The sequence below is a fragment of the Mustela nivalis genome, assembly GCF_964662115.1.
Source record: "Mustela nivalis genome assembly, chromosome: 4".
Taxonomy (NCBI): domain Eukaryota; kingdom Metazoa; phylum Chordata; class Mammalia; order Carnivora; family Mustelidae; genus Mustela; species Mustela nivalis.
In genome coordinates this window covers 140,588,545-140,606,811 of record NC_139023.1, presented here as the reverse complement: position 1 = coordinate 140,606,811, position 18,267 = coordinate 140,588,545, and the positions used below count along the sequence as shown (strand labels likewise).

Sequence of the window (18,267 nt, the reverse complement as noted above, 5' to 3'; positions counted from 1 at the left end):
TTCTACTATCTCCTCCTATTTTCTTACTTCTCTCTTTACCCCCTTTCTTTATCAAGTGCAGCGGTCGCGGCTACTGTCTGCCAAGCATGCCTGTCTTCTCTCTCGGATTGGCTAAAGCACTGACAGCTCGGGTAGCGATTGTAGGAACTGAAGCTCCACCCCCCTCATGATGGCCCTGGACCATTCATAAACTAAATAACTCCAGGAAACAGCAAGGCAGAGAGGGAGAGGGAGAGGGAGAGAGAGAGAGAAGAGAGAAAAGAGAAGAGAGAGAGAGAGAGAGAGAGAAAGGAAGGGGAGGGAGAGAGAAAAAGAGGGAGGGAGAGGGAAAAGGAGAGGGACGTCGGAGGGGAGGAGGGAGAGACGACTCAGAAAGTGGAATCTGCACAAGCAACCTAAAGGGGGAGGAGAAGAAAAAACCCTGAATCCTTATAACTAAACCCCAGATGCAACGCAAGCAAGGACTTCGTCACACTAAAATAGATTCTGTGAGGGCCAAAATTATAAATTACGAAGCAGAAATGAATACCAAACAACTTTCAGCGGTTTGCACCTAGAGAAAGACAAGAAGAAGCCACTGCAAACAAACAAACCCAGTCCAAACAACGCCTCCAGTAGGAAAGAGGAAAACCGCTACAACAGGACCCCCTGAGAAGACACCAGACCATCACGCTGAAAGTGCGGGGCGTCTGCAAACCTCCAAGTGTGCCTCGGACTGAGCTGCACTTCACTGCTCTCTGGACCTTAATTACTTCTTTCACCTTCCATTTGGGGGAGGGTGAGGAAAAAGGCACTTACCTACGCTGAGTGAAGAAGTCCTATCAGCGTGGGAGACAAGTTTAAGAATGAAACACTGAATGTTTCGCTTTTATTTTTAAATTTACTTTGGCACTTAAAAGATCTTATTTCCAGATTTCTGGGCAATCTCAACTGCAGGCATCCAAGCCTCACCTCTTGGTAACCTGAATTTTTCTCTCACCTCCCTCTTCCCCCACCCCCTCTTCATCTCTCTTACAAGCACATCTTTATTTTACACATCAAGCAAAAAAGTCCCAGCAGGTACTTTTCCTCGTCAAAGATTACCTTTTTTACTTATTTCTGGAGAAGAAAAAAGGTTCCTAAAGAGGGGAAAGAGCGAGCTAGCCGGCTGTTTTGTCAGCCGGTCAGTCCAGGTGGAAACTAAGAGCGAAAGTGGGGCTGAGGGGGAGCGCGACGCCTCTTTTGCCAGCCGCAGGGCCACCACCACTGCGTGAGCCTTGGATCCCTCAACGTATTGCGAGACGCCGGTGTATAGCCCGGACCTGTGCCCCAACATGATCGCCGCTCAGGCCAAGCTGGTTTACCAGCTCAATAAATACTACACTGAGCGCTGCCAAGCGCGCAAGGCGGCCATCGCCAAGACCATCCGAGAAGTCTGTAAGGTGGTCTCGGACGTGCTAAAGGAAGTGGAGGTACAGGAGCCTCGCTTCATCAGCTCCCTGAGCGAGATCGATGCCCGCTACGAGGGGCTGGAGGTCATCTCGCCCACAGAATTCGAGGTGGTGCTCTACCTAAACCAGATGGGCGTCTTCAACTTCGTGGACGACGGCTCCCTGCCCGGCTGTGCGGTGCTCAAACTGAGTGATGGACGCAAGCGGAGCATGTCTCTCTGGGTCGAGTTCATCACGGCGTCCGGCTACCTCTCAGCGCGCAAGATCCGCTCACGTTTCCAGACCCTGGTGGCTCAGGCGGTGGACAAGTGCAGCTATCGGGATGTGGTCAAGATGATCGCAGACACCAGCGAGGTCAAGTTGCGCATCAGGGAGCGCTATGTGGTGCAAATCACCCCTGCGTTCAAGTGTACCGGTATCTGGCCTCGCAGTGCGGCACAGTGGCCTATGCCCCATATCCCGTGGCCCGGCCCCAATCGGGTGGCGGAGGTCAAGGCCGAAGGGTTCAACTTGCTGTCGAAGGAGTGCTACTCACTGACAGGCAAGCAGAGCTCTGCGGAGAGCGATGCCTGGGTGCTACAGTTCGGGGAGGCTGAGAATCGCCTGCTGATGGGCGGCTGCCGAAACAAGTGTCTCTCGGTTCTGAAGACGCTGCGGGACCGCCACCTGGAGCTGCCAGGCCAGCCGCTCAATAACTACCACATGAAGACGCTGCTGCTGTATGAGTGCGAGAAACACCCGCGGGAAACGGACTGGGACGAGGCGTGCCTAGGCGATCGGCTCAACGGCATCCTGCTGCAGCTCATCTCCTGCCTGCAGTGCCGCCGCTGCCCTCACTACTTTCTGCCCAACCTCGACCTTTTTCAGGGCAAGCCCCATTCGGCCCTGGAGAGCGCTGCCAAGCAGACCTGGAGGTTGGCCAGGGAAATTCTCACCAATCCCAAAAGCCTGGACAAACTATAGGGTGCTGGGGACTGCTTGAAAAGCGACACAAATGGGAATGCTCTCTTACACACAACACACAGAACTCAGCTACAAACAGCAGAAACTCCGGACACAAACTTTTACATAAGCCACCTGAAAGAAACAGGAAGCAGGCACAAGACCTTCGTTAATTAACAAGCAAACAAAAAGAGAGCAAACCAGCCAACCAAACAAACAAAATCACATTCTTGCACAAAAGTGATCGTTTTTTCTTCCAAACAATGTGAATTTAAAAGGTCACACAAAAGAAGCAATCGGGCTTTGCCACCACAAAATGAAACCCAAGGTACATTTTCAAATCAATGTATAGTAGTTTCTCCTCTTTTCCTTCTCTCCCTTTCTCCTTTCTCCCCCAGCTCATCTTCTTTCTTTCCCTCTTCCTCTTCCTCTCATTTCATTTTGTTCTGGGTTGCCTGAATGTTGTCACCAAGTGAGAAAAAGTATTTAATTATATGTAAAATTTCTCTTTTAAAAAAAAGTTTTGGTGATGTTAAATGTATCTCAGTGCCAATGTCAGATTGTGCCCCTCCCTTTCTTGCACCTCTACCCTCACCCTAAGCAGTCTTGTTGAAAACAGTAATAAAAATATTACTTTACATTGTAATTGACTGTGGACTATTCTTAAATGAAGGCAAGTGAGATTATAATTGATAATTTACAATGTAAGGATGTGAACTTCAGGAACTAAATGTAAGAGAAGCTTTCACTGGAACTCTAATTTTCAAAATTTACAAATACAGCCCTTTTTGTAGATTTAACCATACAAGTCCCCCCACTCCCAATCCTTGGAAAAGAGAAAATATTAATTTTACCCAACTATGTTTGTTCTGCAAATTTTGAGGTTTAAAGTAATAGCTTTGTTCACACTTGAAAAAAGTAGATTTTTGTGTGGAAGGAAAGATTTTGGTCTTAATGTTTAAAATAGAAAAAATTGATTTCACATTAAAAATTAAGAAATTTGCTTTCTTACATCATACTTTTAAAAAATCAACTCTGAGTCTGAAAAACAAAGGCAATATTCATGGATCTTTTCTTGATAGTTAACATGATCAGTTAATACTTTGCTTTCAATTATTTGTCCTTTTGGAACTTTAAGTAATGAAAACTTAACAATTCAATCAACCATACCAAAAAAGAATAAAATGGTTGCAACAATATTCCTTTTCCCCAGCAAATGGTCATATGAACAATCCAGATTTAGAAACTACCTCAGTTTTTTAAGGTTTAGTTATAAATGCCATAATTAAGACCACTATTTGCCAAATTCCCAGAATTATTCAGAAGGTGCTTACAGGCAATTGAAACAAAAAAGGTTTAATACCATTTTTATGACCAAAGAAAAATAACTGTTTCAATAATTTACATACAGAAAAAGTACATTACTCCTTCTGCTTTTCTAAGGTAATAATCCAATGTACTTGTTTTAACACTTCATCTAAATTAACAAAGGTTTCTTTTTAACACAAGGAAATAACAGTTAAAAATAAAATAATGAGTAAAACCGAAAGCATCCTAAAGGAGCTGGTTTGGATTGTCTTCTTTATATTGTCTTCAATATACTCCATGAGATATGCTAATAATGGGTCACAGGTACAGAAATATGTCAGATATTACCCTTTAACATTTAAAATTTATTCTTTGAATTAGTCCAGTTTTTAATTTATTGAAAAATCCATAAAGGAGAGATGGAGGCAAAAGTGTTCTAAAAAGGAATTTTAAAGAGCTAAGGTAGAAGTTTGCATGGGGGAGGGAGCATATGGAGGGATGATGGCAGGACAGTAAAGATGGATAAAAACAAGGAAAGTACTCAGGGCTCTGATGCCTAGAGTTCACTTGACAAAAGAGGCTTAAGTTCTCAGATTCCCTGGTAAAAATTTCCTAGTAAAAATAATTTTGTTTTAGAAATATAAACTTTGATCTTATCATTTCTGAAATAATCTCTACTCTTTCAACCAATACTGTATCTTTTTCTGATCTCACTTCCTATAGATGTAAAACAAACTCACTGTAATACTAAGTGGTTCAGACAAAAATACTGATTTTTTTTTTAAAATAATAAAATGAACTATTCTCCAGGGAAAATGTTCTGATTTTTAGGAACATTTTCAAAGCAAGTAGTAGATGCTCACATTTACAAAGAAGTCATTTAAGGGTACAATGTTTAGTTTAAAAGATAAAAATGACATCTTAAAATGACCTTTTTTTCCTTATGCACACAAGTATTTACAGCATGAGACATTATCTCCCTCCAGCTACCCCAGGAAGAAGTTTTTAAGTCCTGACAAGAAGAACAAAAATTCCCCAAATTCGGCAATTTTCCCCCTATCTTATTTAACACAGGTATCACCAACAAAAAAAGAAAAACACTGCCACAACACAATCATCCTCATTTACAAAATACCTAAAAGCACCAACATCTACACAAAATAAAAATTTCTTTCAATAATTGAAAAATTTTAAGAATATAAATTAGCAAAACTTTGATTTCCATAACACTAGGCAGAATGCAGGGGTACAAGACAAATGCTGTAATTAAGCTAAAAAAGCTTTGTACTGCACAAGCAATAGGGGAAAAATTAATTTAATGATATTGCAAAGAATAAAATCAGAGAGAAATAAAAGTTTTAAGTTCTCTCAAAAGGACTAAATAACTTTAAAGAGCCTTACTGCAAAGATTGGCAGAGATCCTAATCTTGAGAACAATCATGTTAGACACCTTTAAATTACATCACAGTTTAGATTCTAGGCCACATATGTCCAAAAGTATAATAGAACATTCTGAATTAAATTTCAACCTCTCAAACATACAAAGTACCATAAATTAGAGAGTTTAAGAAATTCTGGTTACCTTCATTTCCTAAAGAAACTAAAATACAATTTCAGATAGCAGAACCATGCAACAAAGTAGGAAATTTTTCCAGTTGATATAATTTCACAATTAGTTTTCTCTATATTGAATTGGCTGAATTAACAAGTTCAAAACAATCACTTCCAACGTAGCCTTCCTTTCATACGGTCTACCAAATCTTATCTTAATAAAGGCAGCAATTCCAAAACAAAACGCTAGAAACACATGTAAGACAAGAGATGATTTGTTTGTAAAGTTTTAAATAAAATTACACCATTTTCATCAATGACTGCTTTGAAATACTTCAAAATCACTAAAATTTAATAATTCACATGATTACATTACCAAAGAACTTCCTACCAATAAACTCAAAATATGTGTGTTCACACAAGCTGAAATAGTAATTTCATTTTTTAAGCCACTTCTCTTCTACAGGTTGCTTATTTTGCTCATTTTAAAAGAGACTGTTTCCTATCAGAACAAATTCTACCATTCACTTTCATGAAATAAACCCAGCTTTGGCTTTATGGCTATGCCACAAATGTTTCTTAGTAAAATAAAGTTGCCAAGGTCTGAAAAGTAATCAGAAATACATTTTAAAGGGGAAATTACATTTTCATTTAAGAATAGGAAATTATGCAGTGCCTTGTAAAATCGACTGTAGGTAATGGGAAACAGAGGTATCTCACACACATAAGACATGCTTGCGTGCACAACAGAGTAGTAAGTCATGAGGACAAAGCAAGGAGAGTGATATATTGGTATTATATCCAGAAAATATAAAGGCTAAACAAAATAATTTCACTCTCAGCCTCACTGAATTTTGTAGCTTAATTCACCCTGGAACCTTAGTGGCAAAATATATTTATGGACAATACTCCCTGTAGTTCCCCCCAAACCCCGGAATGAGCTAATGATAAACGCAATTAAGTGAAAATTGTTTTTGAATCTAAATGAACTTCAATAATCTAACTTGCTGGTAAGGGAATCATAAGCTAAACAATATAGTAGTCTTGCATACAGACGGAAGCAGTTCAGCAAGAAATTCAAACTAAATCTGTCCGATTTTACAAATGCCAATCCTACCCAACAGCAGCCCACCATCCCATCATAGGAAAAAAATGCTTTAAAGTGAAACCCACTCCTCCTCCTCTTCTCACCTTGGGGTCGATTTTCTTGAAGTGAGAGTCCTCTTCATCCACCTCAAAATAGAGTTCGGAGGAGGTGACAGAAAGAGTGCCCTTTACTACAACAGAGGGGGCCACAAGCTGAGCCGGTGTGCTCAGGCTAACAGGACCTGCCAAAACCAAAACACAAGCCACACAATGGGATGACATTTTTCAAAAAATCTAGTAGATTCAAGCAGAAATTATCTTTTCAAATTCTCACCTCTGGCACCAAAATATCTGCCAAATTGTCCACACTTACAAATTCTTTCTACCCCAAAGCTGCCTCTGAAAATGCAAAGTTACTGGGATTCTCATACTAAGAAATTTATAGTAGGTGGTTAATGATAACAGCAAACCAGGATGCAATTATTTCACAGGGAGTCTGCAAAGCTTTGGTCTAACTTCCTGGTAAGAAGGTGGCTCTGCCTAAATAAGTCCTTCCACACTGCATTTAGAAAACAAGCCTCAGGCTATGCAACAACATGGAACAACAACCAGGAGCAAGGAAGGCTCAATGGGCTTCCAAGGCCAGAGGTTAGCTTAGTTTGGCTGAAGTCTGATTACGACAAAGATCACTAGCTTATTAGTGAAGTGAGAAACGTTACACCATATTCTCTGATAAAGATTTTGTGCCAGGTTGACACAAAACCTCTTCCATAACAACTTTACCCCATGAAAAATTGGTAAAAATACTTCTTTTCTAAGCCTGCCTTTCCACTGCTAAATATTGTTCAATGCTTCCAAATCTAATATTAGTGTAGTTCAGGGACTCTGGGAGTAAACAGCTGGAGGGTGGGTTTCCAAGTGAATGAATTTTTATTGGAATAATCAAATCTCCACAGGGCTTATCAAAGAGACAAATCAGCCTGCTACTGAAAACAATAGATTCACTACAGATAGAAGAGCATAAAGTATATTAGAGCTAAACCTAAAATAAAGGACAAAAAGTAATAATTATATTACACACATATACATATTTAGTTAGAGAGTGAAAGAGTAAGAATTTGAAATCCCATCAACTCCTCATTGTATAAATCCTGTAGGTGAAGAAAACAACAACAGAAGATTGGCACTTATAGTTCTGAATTAATATAGTGCCTATAAACATGGTACACCTATTCAGATAATCAATGGGTGAATAAATGTTTCAAAATTCAGATGAATCGACATTTCCATCGATTGTTAGAAGGTGCTGGCCCTTAATCTCACATCAATCTTAATGTGTGCCAGTAGGACAATAGAAGGGATGCTCTGCGGAGATCAGAGCAGGTTTTGCCCTCTATTCCCAATGTACAAATACATTGTGTTTGCAGATGGGCAGCAGATAGCTGCAGAACAGCCATGATTTCCCAAAGCTCATCCCTATAAATGGATGAAATAAGCAGCTATGTGTTCTTTTGCTGTCTCCTTTGCCCTCTGTACATTAGCATGTAATCCTGAGAAGAAATAACATTTTTTCAATCACTCTCAGACATTCAATTACAGGGTAAGCAGACAGCTGCAGGAGCTAGGGCAGCCTAGGTCCTACAGAAGACCCCTGACAATTTCCACTTCATTTCTAACCCACACCACTTTATTAGTGTGGATTACTTCTTAATCCTATTGCCATTGTCAAGATTATATAATTAAACTCCCCTTTCACCTCTATTACTGTATGAATGTATTACTAGTAGAAAGAATAGATGCAAAATAAAGGAGGAGGAAATGGGTAAATAGATGTGAAGGAAAAGGATAGAGAATACCAGTGTCCACCTACTCTCAATGCCCAGCCCAAATCCCTTAACAGTGTGCTCCAGTTAATTTTATTTTTCTTTCTAGAGAGGTTTATGGTCATCCGAGAAGACACCATCATCTATTTTTGCTTTTCATTATAATTTACTGCATGGTAGCACAGAATGCAGACATATCACTAAATGAAAAATTCTTGATGTCTTTTCTCTTAAATTAAAATTATCAAAAAAGAAGGCTGCATAATTTTCACCTATGGAGACTGTAGAATCTGTCTGACTTTCCTCCTGGAGGGAGAGAGCCATAGGCATTAAAGAAAAGAAAGCCATTTAATGAATGACTAAAATTTCAGGCTAAACAACAGAATTTTTCCCATAAGGGAAGTAAAACTGAAAATCTGCAGAGTGCAAATCAAAATCCCTACACCAGGTAAAATATGTGGATCCTGTGAAAAGCCATAGCATTCCTGGAATGGATTTTTTGAGAGAGTTAAATATATATGCAGCATGTTCACTAAGACCTGTATATCAAAGCAAATAGCTCATCTGCCTCCAAGCTTTATTTACAAAAAACAATTGGCAAAATTTTACTTATAGCTCTCATTTTATAGACATTAAGTAACTCCCATGGGTGAAGGAATTTTGTTATTGCTGCTTTTAAACTTTTTTCTTTTACAGTGAAAATTATTCATAAATGAAAAAGATGAGAAAGGTAAAGAAACTGAAAAGAATGGAAAAATAAAGGGGAAATTGTGTTGAAGAATAGGGAGAAAATGTTTGGAAGAACAAAAACAATCTTTGTTTAAAGTAATTGTGGGTGTAAACTTGGTAGTCCTAGCGGTCACAGATGAAAAAGTAAATAATTAGATGCTTATTGGCCCGGAGCTAGCCGAAATATCCGCACAACCACTGAATTTACCAGTGAGATTCTCTAAATCTTTCTCATCCACGGATGACAGAGTATCGTCGTCGCCTTCCAGGAGGATCTCGTTTTCTGAGTTCTGATTTCCTAAAGCCTGACTCTTGATGGACTGTTTTCCTTTAGCAAGGATATCTTCATCTGCAGCTGAAATGAAAAGGAAACAAAGCTGTCCATCAGCTCTGGGGAAGAGTACTTTGGCAGAAGGGCAGGGAAGTGTGGTAAGGATAGGTGGCCAAAGATGGTCAATCATTTTTACAGAGAATCATCCACGGTGGGGAAGTGACTGGGATGGTACACATGTTCTTTCTGATAAACGTGATTCTCCAAGCCTAGTCTAATGTTACCTTGAACAAGCACCCTAATCCCATTAAATCTGACCCTTGCACCGCTCACCGAACCATTTATTTACTTACAGTTAGGGCAAGAGAGAGTTCAAAGGCAGCACATTTTGGGGAAATTAGCAGAAAAAAATCAGAACCCAGTTTTGGAAACAATACCTACTTGATAATGAAAAATAAGAAGGGCTGATCATTTCTGCAAATAATTATTATACTGCCAAAACATTATGTAATGGTGAGGGAGTGGTTGTGAAGGAGAATCCAGAGGTAAGAAGGGTCAGAACTGAGAGAGATTCACAGCCAATGAAGATGTAAGTGCAATCCTGAAGCCAAGGCTGACATCAAAAAAGCTACAGCAGCTCTCAGAAGCTGCACCCTCTTCTTTACTCCAGTCTTCCCTCTTACCTTCATATTGCCTTTGCCCACATTTCACCCCACCCAGACCCCCACTTCAGTCCTTTTATAAATATCCAGGAGTAAAACACGAAGGAAACTAAGTGGAGGCTCAAACACTACCTCCTCCATGTGTTTAAACTAAAGGGCTAAGACACCCCGGGGGCTAAACATAACAGAAAGCCCAGAAGGAGAGGAATCTGGGCAAAGAGTCTTACAGGCCCAGAACGGGAGCAGCCTGCGGAGAGCAGCAGCACCAGACCCAGCCACTGTGACAAGATAGCCAGAAAGGAGAGGAAAGAAGAAAAGGGTACACCAAATCTAGGGAATGAAGCAGTTCCGTGGAGCAGCTACAGCCAACAACTGAACCAGGAAGAGGAACAGAGGTGCAGCTGAAAGGAGAAAATACTGAAACTCAAAATTCTGACTTCAAAACCCCATATCCCTCCCCAGGGTAACTCCCACTGCTTTGAGCAGCTTTCTCCTTCAGAAATACATAAAAGCAGGTACTAAGTTTTGGATTGTGATTTTTAAAAATTCGTACTGTCATGTAAGGGAAAGTTGAGAATCTTTGCTATACTACTGACATTCCTGGGGCTTCCAGCTAGGGAAATCCAGGAGGCACAGCACCTGATCCACCCAGGCAGGAGCTATTGATATGGAAATTAGATGGCTAGCGAGGCTTTTTTGCTCCACTGCAGTTTCTGCCTAGGCATTAGGGCCCCAAAGCCAGAAAGGATAATGTTTGCAGTAACAGGACTAATATTTATCTATATAATTTTTTCTAAATAGTTACACTGCATGTATGCTACTAAACGTTTTCAAAAATCAAAGCTTCTTTGATTTTAACAGGTATGATTATGGATAATAATAAAGGTAAAAGTTTATTTTTATCTTATTTACTGTGAGTTCACAAAGAATATCATTTATGTAAAATACCAATGGCACCACTTTAAAAGCAAATAGTGGCTTTATAGTAAATAAGGAAGTCATGGGATAAAGCTCTCTATATTTAGCTTGGAATACCCTCTATGGGTAAATCAAATTTTATTTTCCTTCATACCCACAAATAACGAGCATAGTATGCTGCACCCATATGAAGGTCTCAATAAATACTTTGAAAAAATTTAACGTATCTAATTAAAATGCCTTTATTTTTTAAGCCACAAAGAAATATACCCCCAAAACCCTAATTTTTAGGAAAATAACATTAAGTTGTTATATCATTGTCTATATTTCAAGTATTTATATTTTGTTACTCTGAAATGATAAAACACTGGCCTGAGCCCAAACAAGATCTTCTTCCAATTTACTATCAGTGTTAAAAATAAATTGGTCACTGAGCAATACAAGAGAAACCACCACCTTCGATACTTTCTTATAAAGCAAATCATAATAAATTAACAATTGCCAATCAGATTTTAGTACAAAATCAATGTCACATTCTCTTTTTCTAGATGTACATTTCCCTCTTCAAAGTAGAAACAATAATAATGCTAATATTAAATAACATTTACCATGTGCTGGGAAGTGTTCAAAAGACTTCACTTACTTAGTTCTCCTCTGCTAATTTCTCCCTGTCAGGTAAACAGGCTCAGAGAGGTTACATATCTTGCCCAAGGCAACACAGCTCCCTGACTCTAGCGAGAAGTAGAGTCAGGATTGAAATCCAAGCATTATGGTACCAGTATCTTAATCACTATACAAATATCAATACATATATATAATTTATGGATTAGTTCAATAATTCTTGTTTCTCACAGTACATTTTAAAAAGGTTAAGTCAAAATTATAAGTTAAGAATACAGAAATATTCATTTCCAAACATAAATTTGATGAGCATACGATATGACAAACATCAGAAACAACCAAATTCAATACCTTGCTCATTACTATCTCTGATTATTACCATACATGTCCTAAAGCACACTACACCAAGCTTACATAGGGGGGGGGGGGGTGAGGGGGTGGAGAGAGAAAAAGAAAAAAACCCTCTAATTTGCAAACATTTGCAAAAAAATGAGAAAGCCAAGTAGCAATATACAGTGGTTTAAAATAGCTCAATAAATAAATTCATTCATTTTAAATGTCCACAAAGTGTAATTTGTTATCCCATCCAACAGGAACTTTAAAAATTTTTAATTTATTCTCATCATGCCGACACATATTAAAACACAATTAACTTTTGAATTAAATAAAATTTTATGAAAATTTTTTGAAGTACTGTAAGTCTACTGTATGCATACAAACACCCACTTTAATTTATTTATTTACTTATTTTTACAAGCTCAGATTCTGGAATAGTTCAACCTCAATGAAAAACCTCTTGTCATGGAAAATATGCAGCTTACTGATATTTAGAATGGTTTTCCTGTAATTAACTCCCCCTTGAGGATTTTAAGTTAGCAGCAGTAAAATTACCAACAGTACTCTAACACACACCACATGCGCCGGTGTTCAATTCTCAGTGGTCTAATAGCTCTCTGCTAAAGAACTTTTTTTGTTTCAAAATTAGAACAAAACTATCCCAAGCATAAAATAAAAGATAATTATCATGTTTATATGTGCTGGGGAAAGTATATTTTTAACTTCTGTTTGCCTTCTACTCAATCAATCACTAAAACAAGTAACTGTTTTGATATTTTTTTGTGAGTATATTCTACACTAGAATAAAAGTTTAACTGGATGAAGTCAGAAAACACTTCTGAATCGATTTCACAGCTTGATTCAGATCTTTGCTGGCTGATAAAATTATTACCAAACATGATAATTATTTAAATTTTTCATAACACTATTAACAGATTGCCTTCATATGGTCTTACATTCTATTCTGGTTTAATATTTACCCTAACTTGATAACCAAACTACAAATGTTACATAAAACTGGAGAAATCTGTCAAAAAAGCTTTCGTTGAGGGGCACCTGGGTGGCGCAGTGGATTAAAGCCTCTGCCTTCAGCTCAGGTCATGATCCCAAGGTTCTGGGATCAAGCCCTGCATCAGGCTCTCTGCTCAGCAGGGAGCCTGCTTCTTCCTCTCTCTCTTTCTCTCTCTCTCTCTCCGCCTGCCTCTTTGCCTACTTGTAATCTCTGTCAAATGAATAAATAAAATCTTTATAAAAAAAAACTATGTTTGTAAAAAAAAAATGTGAGAATGTGAGTTACTTAAAAAGAAAAAAAAAAGCTTTCTTTGAAACACGACTTGATTCACTGAAGCTAAGAGCAATGAGAGGGCTCAGAGAAAAGCTGGTCCTCAAGATGTAAAGTTCAAGTTCTTTAGAGCTAGTTGATTTAGAGCGAGCTGATTTACCTATGCAACACAAGCTAACTAAAATTAAAACACAAAAAGAACACAGGAAATGGTTCTACCTATGACACATAAACTCCCTTTTAAAAGTCCACTATACCAGTGAAATGGAATCAACAATAGTCCATATTATAGTAAAACAAGTTTATACATTAAGAATTAAGCACTTAAAAAATTACTACTGGAATAACAAAATGACCTCAAATGTAAATAAAATGAATATGGGTATCCACTTAATGTGATGTGAAATACCTATAACCATAACTGCTTATTCTGAACAAGACACTTAAAGAATATCTTATATACAAATACTGTCCCAAATTTTATAGTTTATGCAATTTCCAAACAGTTCCAAGTCAAGACAATTTACTCTAGAAGTATTAGTGAAACTACAAAAGATGATGAGGACATTAAGAGAACAAGCCAAGTTCACCTCCTAATGAGTTTTAGTTACAGAACCTAATATATGTTGATCCTAAATAGGAAGCAACAGTATCTGGCATTACTGAAGTTATGAGAGAATGGCATGATTTAGGATCTTTATATGATCTGTCATCTCAGGGAAACCAGATGAGTTACTTGTATCATTCCATACAATTATAAGAGACTTCTTAAACTATCTTAAATTCTCCTCATATATTACCATTAGCATGCACATTCTTAACAAAATGAAAATGTCTTGAATTCAATAGGATTCTACCACTAAACTGTTTTAATATTTGAATTAAACCAATCTTTCCACCATTTAAAATATTTTTTATGTGGCTTTAATTTAAATGTAAAATTCCCATTATATTTAACAATGAATTTTAGAAGACAGTATAGCACTACAATAAGAAAATCTGATTAGTTGTCAGTTAACCTGGGCTTTAGTCCTGTGTGTACCAAGAATTATGTGGCTTTTGTTTCCTCAGTTTCCTTATTTATAAAGAATAAAGTTAGAATAGACTTTAGCCTTTGGTTCTTTCCAGATCTAAAATGCTCTGATAATAAATAACTGACAAACTGGGCCCTGTACATCAGGAGAATGCTACAAATCATTACAACTAATTTCTAATAAAATTTAAACCATAAAATGCAAGAAAATGCCCTCAAGAATCAAATACCCACCTCTGCTTGCTGCTGCTAATTTCCATAAAGAATATTTGATAATAAGAGGAAGTATTAATTTTAATTTAAAAATATGACTCAGTTTCTACGAAGTTAAAGAAATCTCCCATTACAAAATGACTTTTATAAATAACCACTTTGGAGGGTCTCTCTTTGAAAAATTACCTAAGGCCCTTTTCCCCAAGCAAGTTAATGTGAACTTGGGAAGGGCAATTAAATTGTCAGAATTAAAAAATTTGTTTTTAACTAGAAGGTAGCCAGAAGTAGAGTCATGGGGCTAGTATTGATCGCCCGAACAGAGAACATCACTCTTCAGGTATTTACTCTGCCACCTTTACACCAGAGGCTTTCCTTCAAATCAAATCAATCTATAAAAAAGATGGCTCTTACTACTAAAATACATAACTAATCTCCAACAGCATTTCTATTTAGATGTTTCCCTTTGATAACAATAATATAGTTCATGATGTTTTAAGATTCTATATGAAATTAATGTGCCTCCTTAGTTACATCAATTATAAATAAAAGTGAGAACTCCTAAAACAGATTAAAACTGACACACTATCCTCAGTAATATCTATTTTTAATATTCAAATTCGACACTGAAGCACAGTATTTAGCCATGTTAAATTCTGTAATTTCAAGTGCTTCTTGATCACATTAACCACTTTGTTTCGCTAACTTGATTTTTAATGTTTATTTTCATTAGCTTCCTTATTGTTATTAAGGCTAAAGAATAAGAATTTCATAATTAACATAAAATTAAAACTGAATGTCAACTGTAAGATATGTCAATAAGACACTAAATATTAAGTTGTTGGCTTATATAATGAACTAGCATAAATCTGACTGACATGAAACACTACCAGTGTACAATCTATGTGCTGAGTTTTTAAAGTAATATTATTTAAAATAAAAAGTAAAAATTATGACAAAAAACTTGTATATTTCATCAAAAGAAGTTATATTAAATATGACATGCCTCTTTAACTGGCAGACATTGAAGCATCTCCTAAACATTTTTTTTTAAAAACACATTTCAGATTAAAATTTTTGTTTTTAATCTTTCAGAGTATTTCAAATATTAACCATTTTAAGATTCATGTACAATATTGTCAAATAAGATGGAAATACATAATGCTTCATTTACTTCTCTCAATTTAATGAATATTATATTAACCTTTCAATTACTATTTAGAGTAATTTTAGTGAAATCTGCTTCCATACATGATTTTAAAAAGTCTTAAACAACAGTAAGCTTTGCTAATAAATATTTTTTAGCCAGCTTCTTAGCATTAAAAGAGTTGACATAATATTATTTTAAAAGGTAAAGTTCAATAACAGTAAAATCCAAATTTATTCATTACAAAAAATTCTGCCATTCCCCCAATGGCTACATGTACTATTTTTAAAAAAGATGGATTTTTAATAAGCTCTGTACTAAATCTATACCACAAATTTTAAGTTCAAGTTACTGATATTTCTTTCAAAATTAAGGATTAACAGATTGCCTATGTATAATTTTTAAAAACAAGTCCCTTCTCCAAGTATAAAAGAAAATATTTTCATGAAAACACATTTATTGTCACTGATAGACTTCAGGCTTCACAACTCAATGTTCACTGACAGTTAGGAAGACAGAAAGATACTTATTAAATTTTAAGTGTACATACCAATGTCTGTTTGAAAAGTATAAAGCTGACAATTAAGCTGATTTTTTTTAGTGTAAGAGTGAGTTATCAGCCCTAACCCCCCCCCCCCAAAAAGGAAAGAAGAAAATAAATATAACTCTGAAATGTAAGGCAACACATAAAAAGCACATGAACACTAAAAGGGAAAGTAGCCTAATTAATTCTACATCTTATTTCTCCTTTCCTACCTCCTGAAGTTGAAGATGTAGGGCCCTCAGACTATCATTGCTTTTAGATCACTTTGTTATTGACTATTCTCTGTATGATCATTTATTTTAAAGGACTGATGTCACATTTGGTGTTATATCTGATGACATATTGTGGACATTTTCTTCCAGAAATGGCTCTTTAAGGCTGAGTGCAAGAGGTTAAGCTGCCTGACTAAGGCCAAACCTAAGATCACAGACTTTTAATCTAAATTCTTAATATCCTTAAAATCCTTAATACCCTTACTGAATGTAATTTTATATTTATTTTGTATACTACTGTCACTTAACCATATCACTTAACCATAAATTACTGCATGTTAAACCAATACATTGAAAAAAGAGAATTAAAACCATTTATCTTATTAAAAAATAACCAATTTATATTTTATAAAATCAAAATTAATTTAATATTGAGAGGAAATTCCCCCCCTTAATCAATGTATCTTAATTGGCTTTCAAAAGTTATAAAATATTAAGTGAAATCCTATGATCAAAGAGAGTATTATTAAATCCAAAGGACTTTTTCAGGTTTCTCCAATTTGCTCATCAGGCTTCTGCCTAATCTGAATCATAGTGATACGCATTATATCAAAAAAGGGAAAAATGTTAAGCTCTGATAACAAGTTGATGCAGAAAAGGAACATACGAAAATAATGTCTATTCTCTTTTTCTAGGAGCCATCTATCACAACCATCTACAAATCAAGGCTCAGAAAGTATCTAGGCACTTGGACATTTATTACCATCTCTCCCACTTCATAATCTCATGCTAAAATACCATAGTTGAGGGAAAACCATATACACACAAAAGGACCTAGAAACCCATTTGGTTTGTAAATGCTGTCTTTCTGATATCATGGATTTAAGGCAGGCATCCTGGATTAATTTACTCAAAGCTGAATGTGTCACTTAAAAAGAGAAATATTTTATCCCCCTACTCTGAAACAAAGGGTCTATGTTAAGTAAGTTTTGCATGTGTAACGTAATAAACAAATACACTTGACACCATAATTTAATAGGACCCTACACTAACTATAAAAAAAATTAACTTCTCTTTCTGGGGTGAATAACTATGAAATGTGGCATGGACCATTTTACAGTGCCTTGTAATAATGAAGTTATTCTCTTCATTACCAAGTACTGTACCTGCTGCTATTGGCAAGGAGTGACTTAAACACTGACCATGTTCCACGGCTGTTTTTAGTGTCGCTTCAGGATGTGTCGATCCTAGAGGGTTACGCACAAATCGTCGCCGGCGCCGCAAGTCATCTTCCCAGTAGTCAAGGCGCCAGAACTCACGAGGACGACTACAATGAAACAGAGAAGCCACATATGTTAGCAATTATCAAACAGCGTGGTAGCACTGAATTTCTGCATAAAGCTCTCCTTGTTTGCTCTGGCTTTTTTTTTTTCCCTTCCCCTTCCTCCTAATTCTCCCTCCACCTCACACTCCCCTTTTTCTGCAATCTTTAACTTAGGTATGTCCTTGAAAATAACAATATCACCTTCCAGTCTAAGGAACTCCTTTTCCTTTTTCTTGGAAGGTGAAATGAGCACTAAATACATCATTTTAAAATGAATTGCTGACAGTGTGATCAGTTTCCCCACACTCTAGTGGCATGTGCTCTGATTTCAGCCTCATTTCAGCCTCAGCAGGGCACCTTTCTCTGTGGCTGCATTTATAAACCAGAATAGGGAAAAAGGCTATTATAAATATGGTATAGCATTACCTATATTAATCAAAGTCTGTCCCCCTTCATTTTTCTTCCTAATTTGTGCCTTTTTGCACAAGGTCAGTAAATCATACCATGAATTCTTGGTCCAGAAAGTGTTAACTTTAATGAATATCTCAGTTACATGGTTATGTATGTGATAATAAAATATTACTCTGTTTAGATGTGCAGGAATTTAATTAAAATAATCTCTTAAAATATTCATTACATTTAGCCCCTGAGGCTTAGAACAACACAAGAAAATGCATTTCTTTTCCATTTACTGTTTTTAAATAAACCATTCCTATAGAGTGAAACAGCAATCTATTTTCAAGCAAATCAGATTGGAATTCTGTTTTATGTAGTCTGTTTTTATATTTAATTAAAAACTACATGCTATATGATCTGCAATAATTGCTATATCAAAAGC

At 36.7% G+C, this 18,267-nt stretch overlaps 2 protein-coding genes across 3 annotated transcripts in view; one reads left to right on the top strand and one right to left on the bottom strand.

The window, feature by feature from the left end:
* LRBA (LPS responsive beige-like anchor protein) overlaps window positions 1-18,267 on the bottom strand; it is a 730,800-nt gene that overhangs the window by 272,554 nt on the left and 439,979 nt on the right. For both annotated transcript variants that reach the window (XM_082728100.1, XM_082728101.1), the window contains exons 38-40: window positions 17,308-17,432; window positions 9,078-9,224; window positions 6,423-6,559 (exon numbers count right to left, since the gene is read on the bottom strand). In XM_082728100.1, the coding sequence (XP_082584226.1) occupies window positions 6,423-6,559; window positions 9,078-9,224; window positions 17,308-17,432 (409 nt within the window). The remainder of the gene's footprint in view (window positions 1-6,422; window positions 6,560-9,077; window positions 9,225-17,307; window positions 17,433-18,267) is intronic.
* MAB21L2 (mab-21 like 2) lies at window positions 261-3,018 on the top strand. The gene has a single exon (XM_082728137.1). The coding sequence runs from the start codon at window positions 1,314-1,316 to the stop codon at window positions 2,391-2,393; it is 1,080 nt and encodes a 359-aa protein (XP_082584263.1). The 5' UTR covers window positions 261-1,313; the 3' UTR covers window positions 2,394-3,018.

Coding starts and splice junctions, on each gene's coding strand:
- MAB21L2 (XM_082728137.1), top strand. CDS start 1,314: ATGATCGCCGCTCAGGCCAAGCTGGTTTACCAGCTCAATAAATACTAC.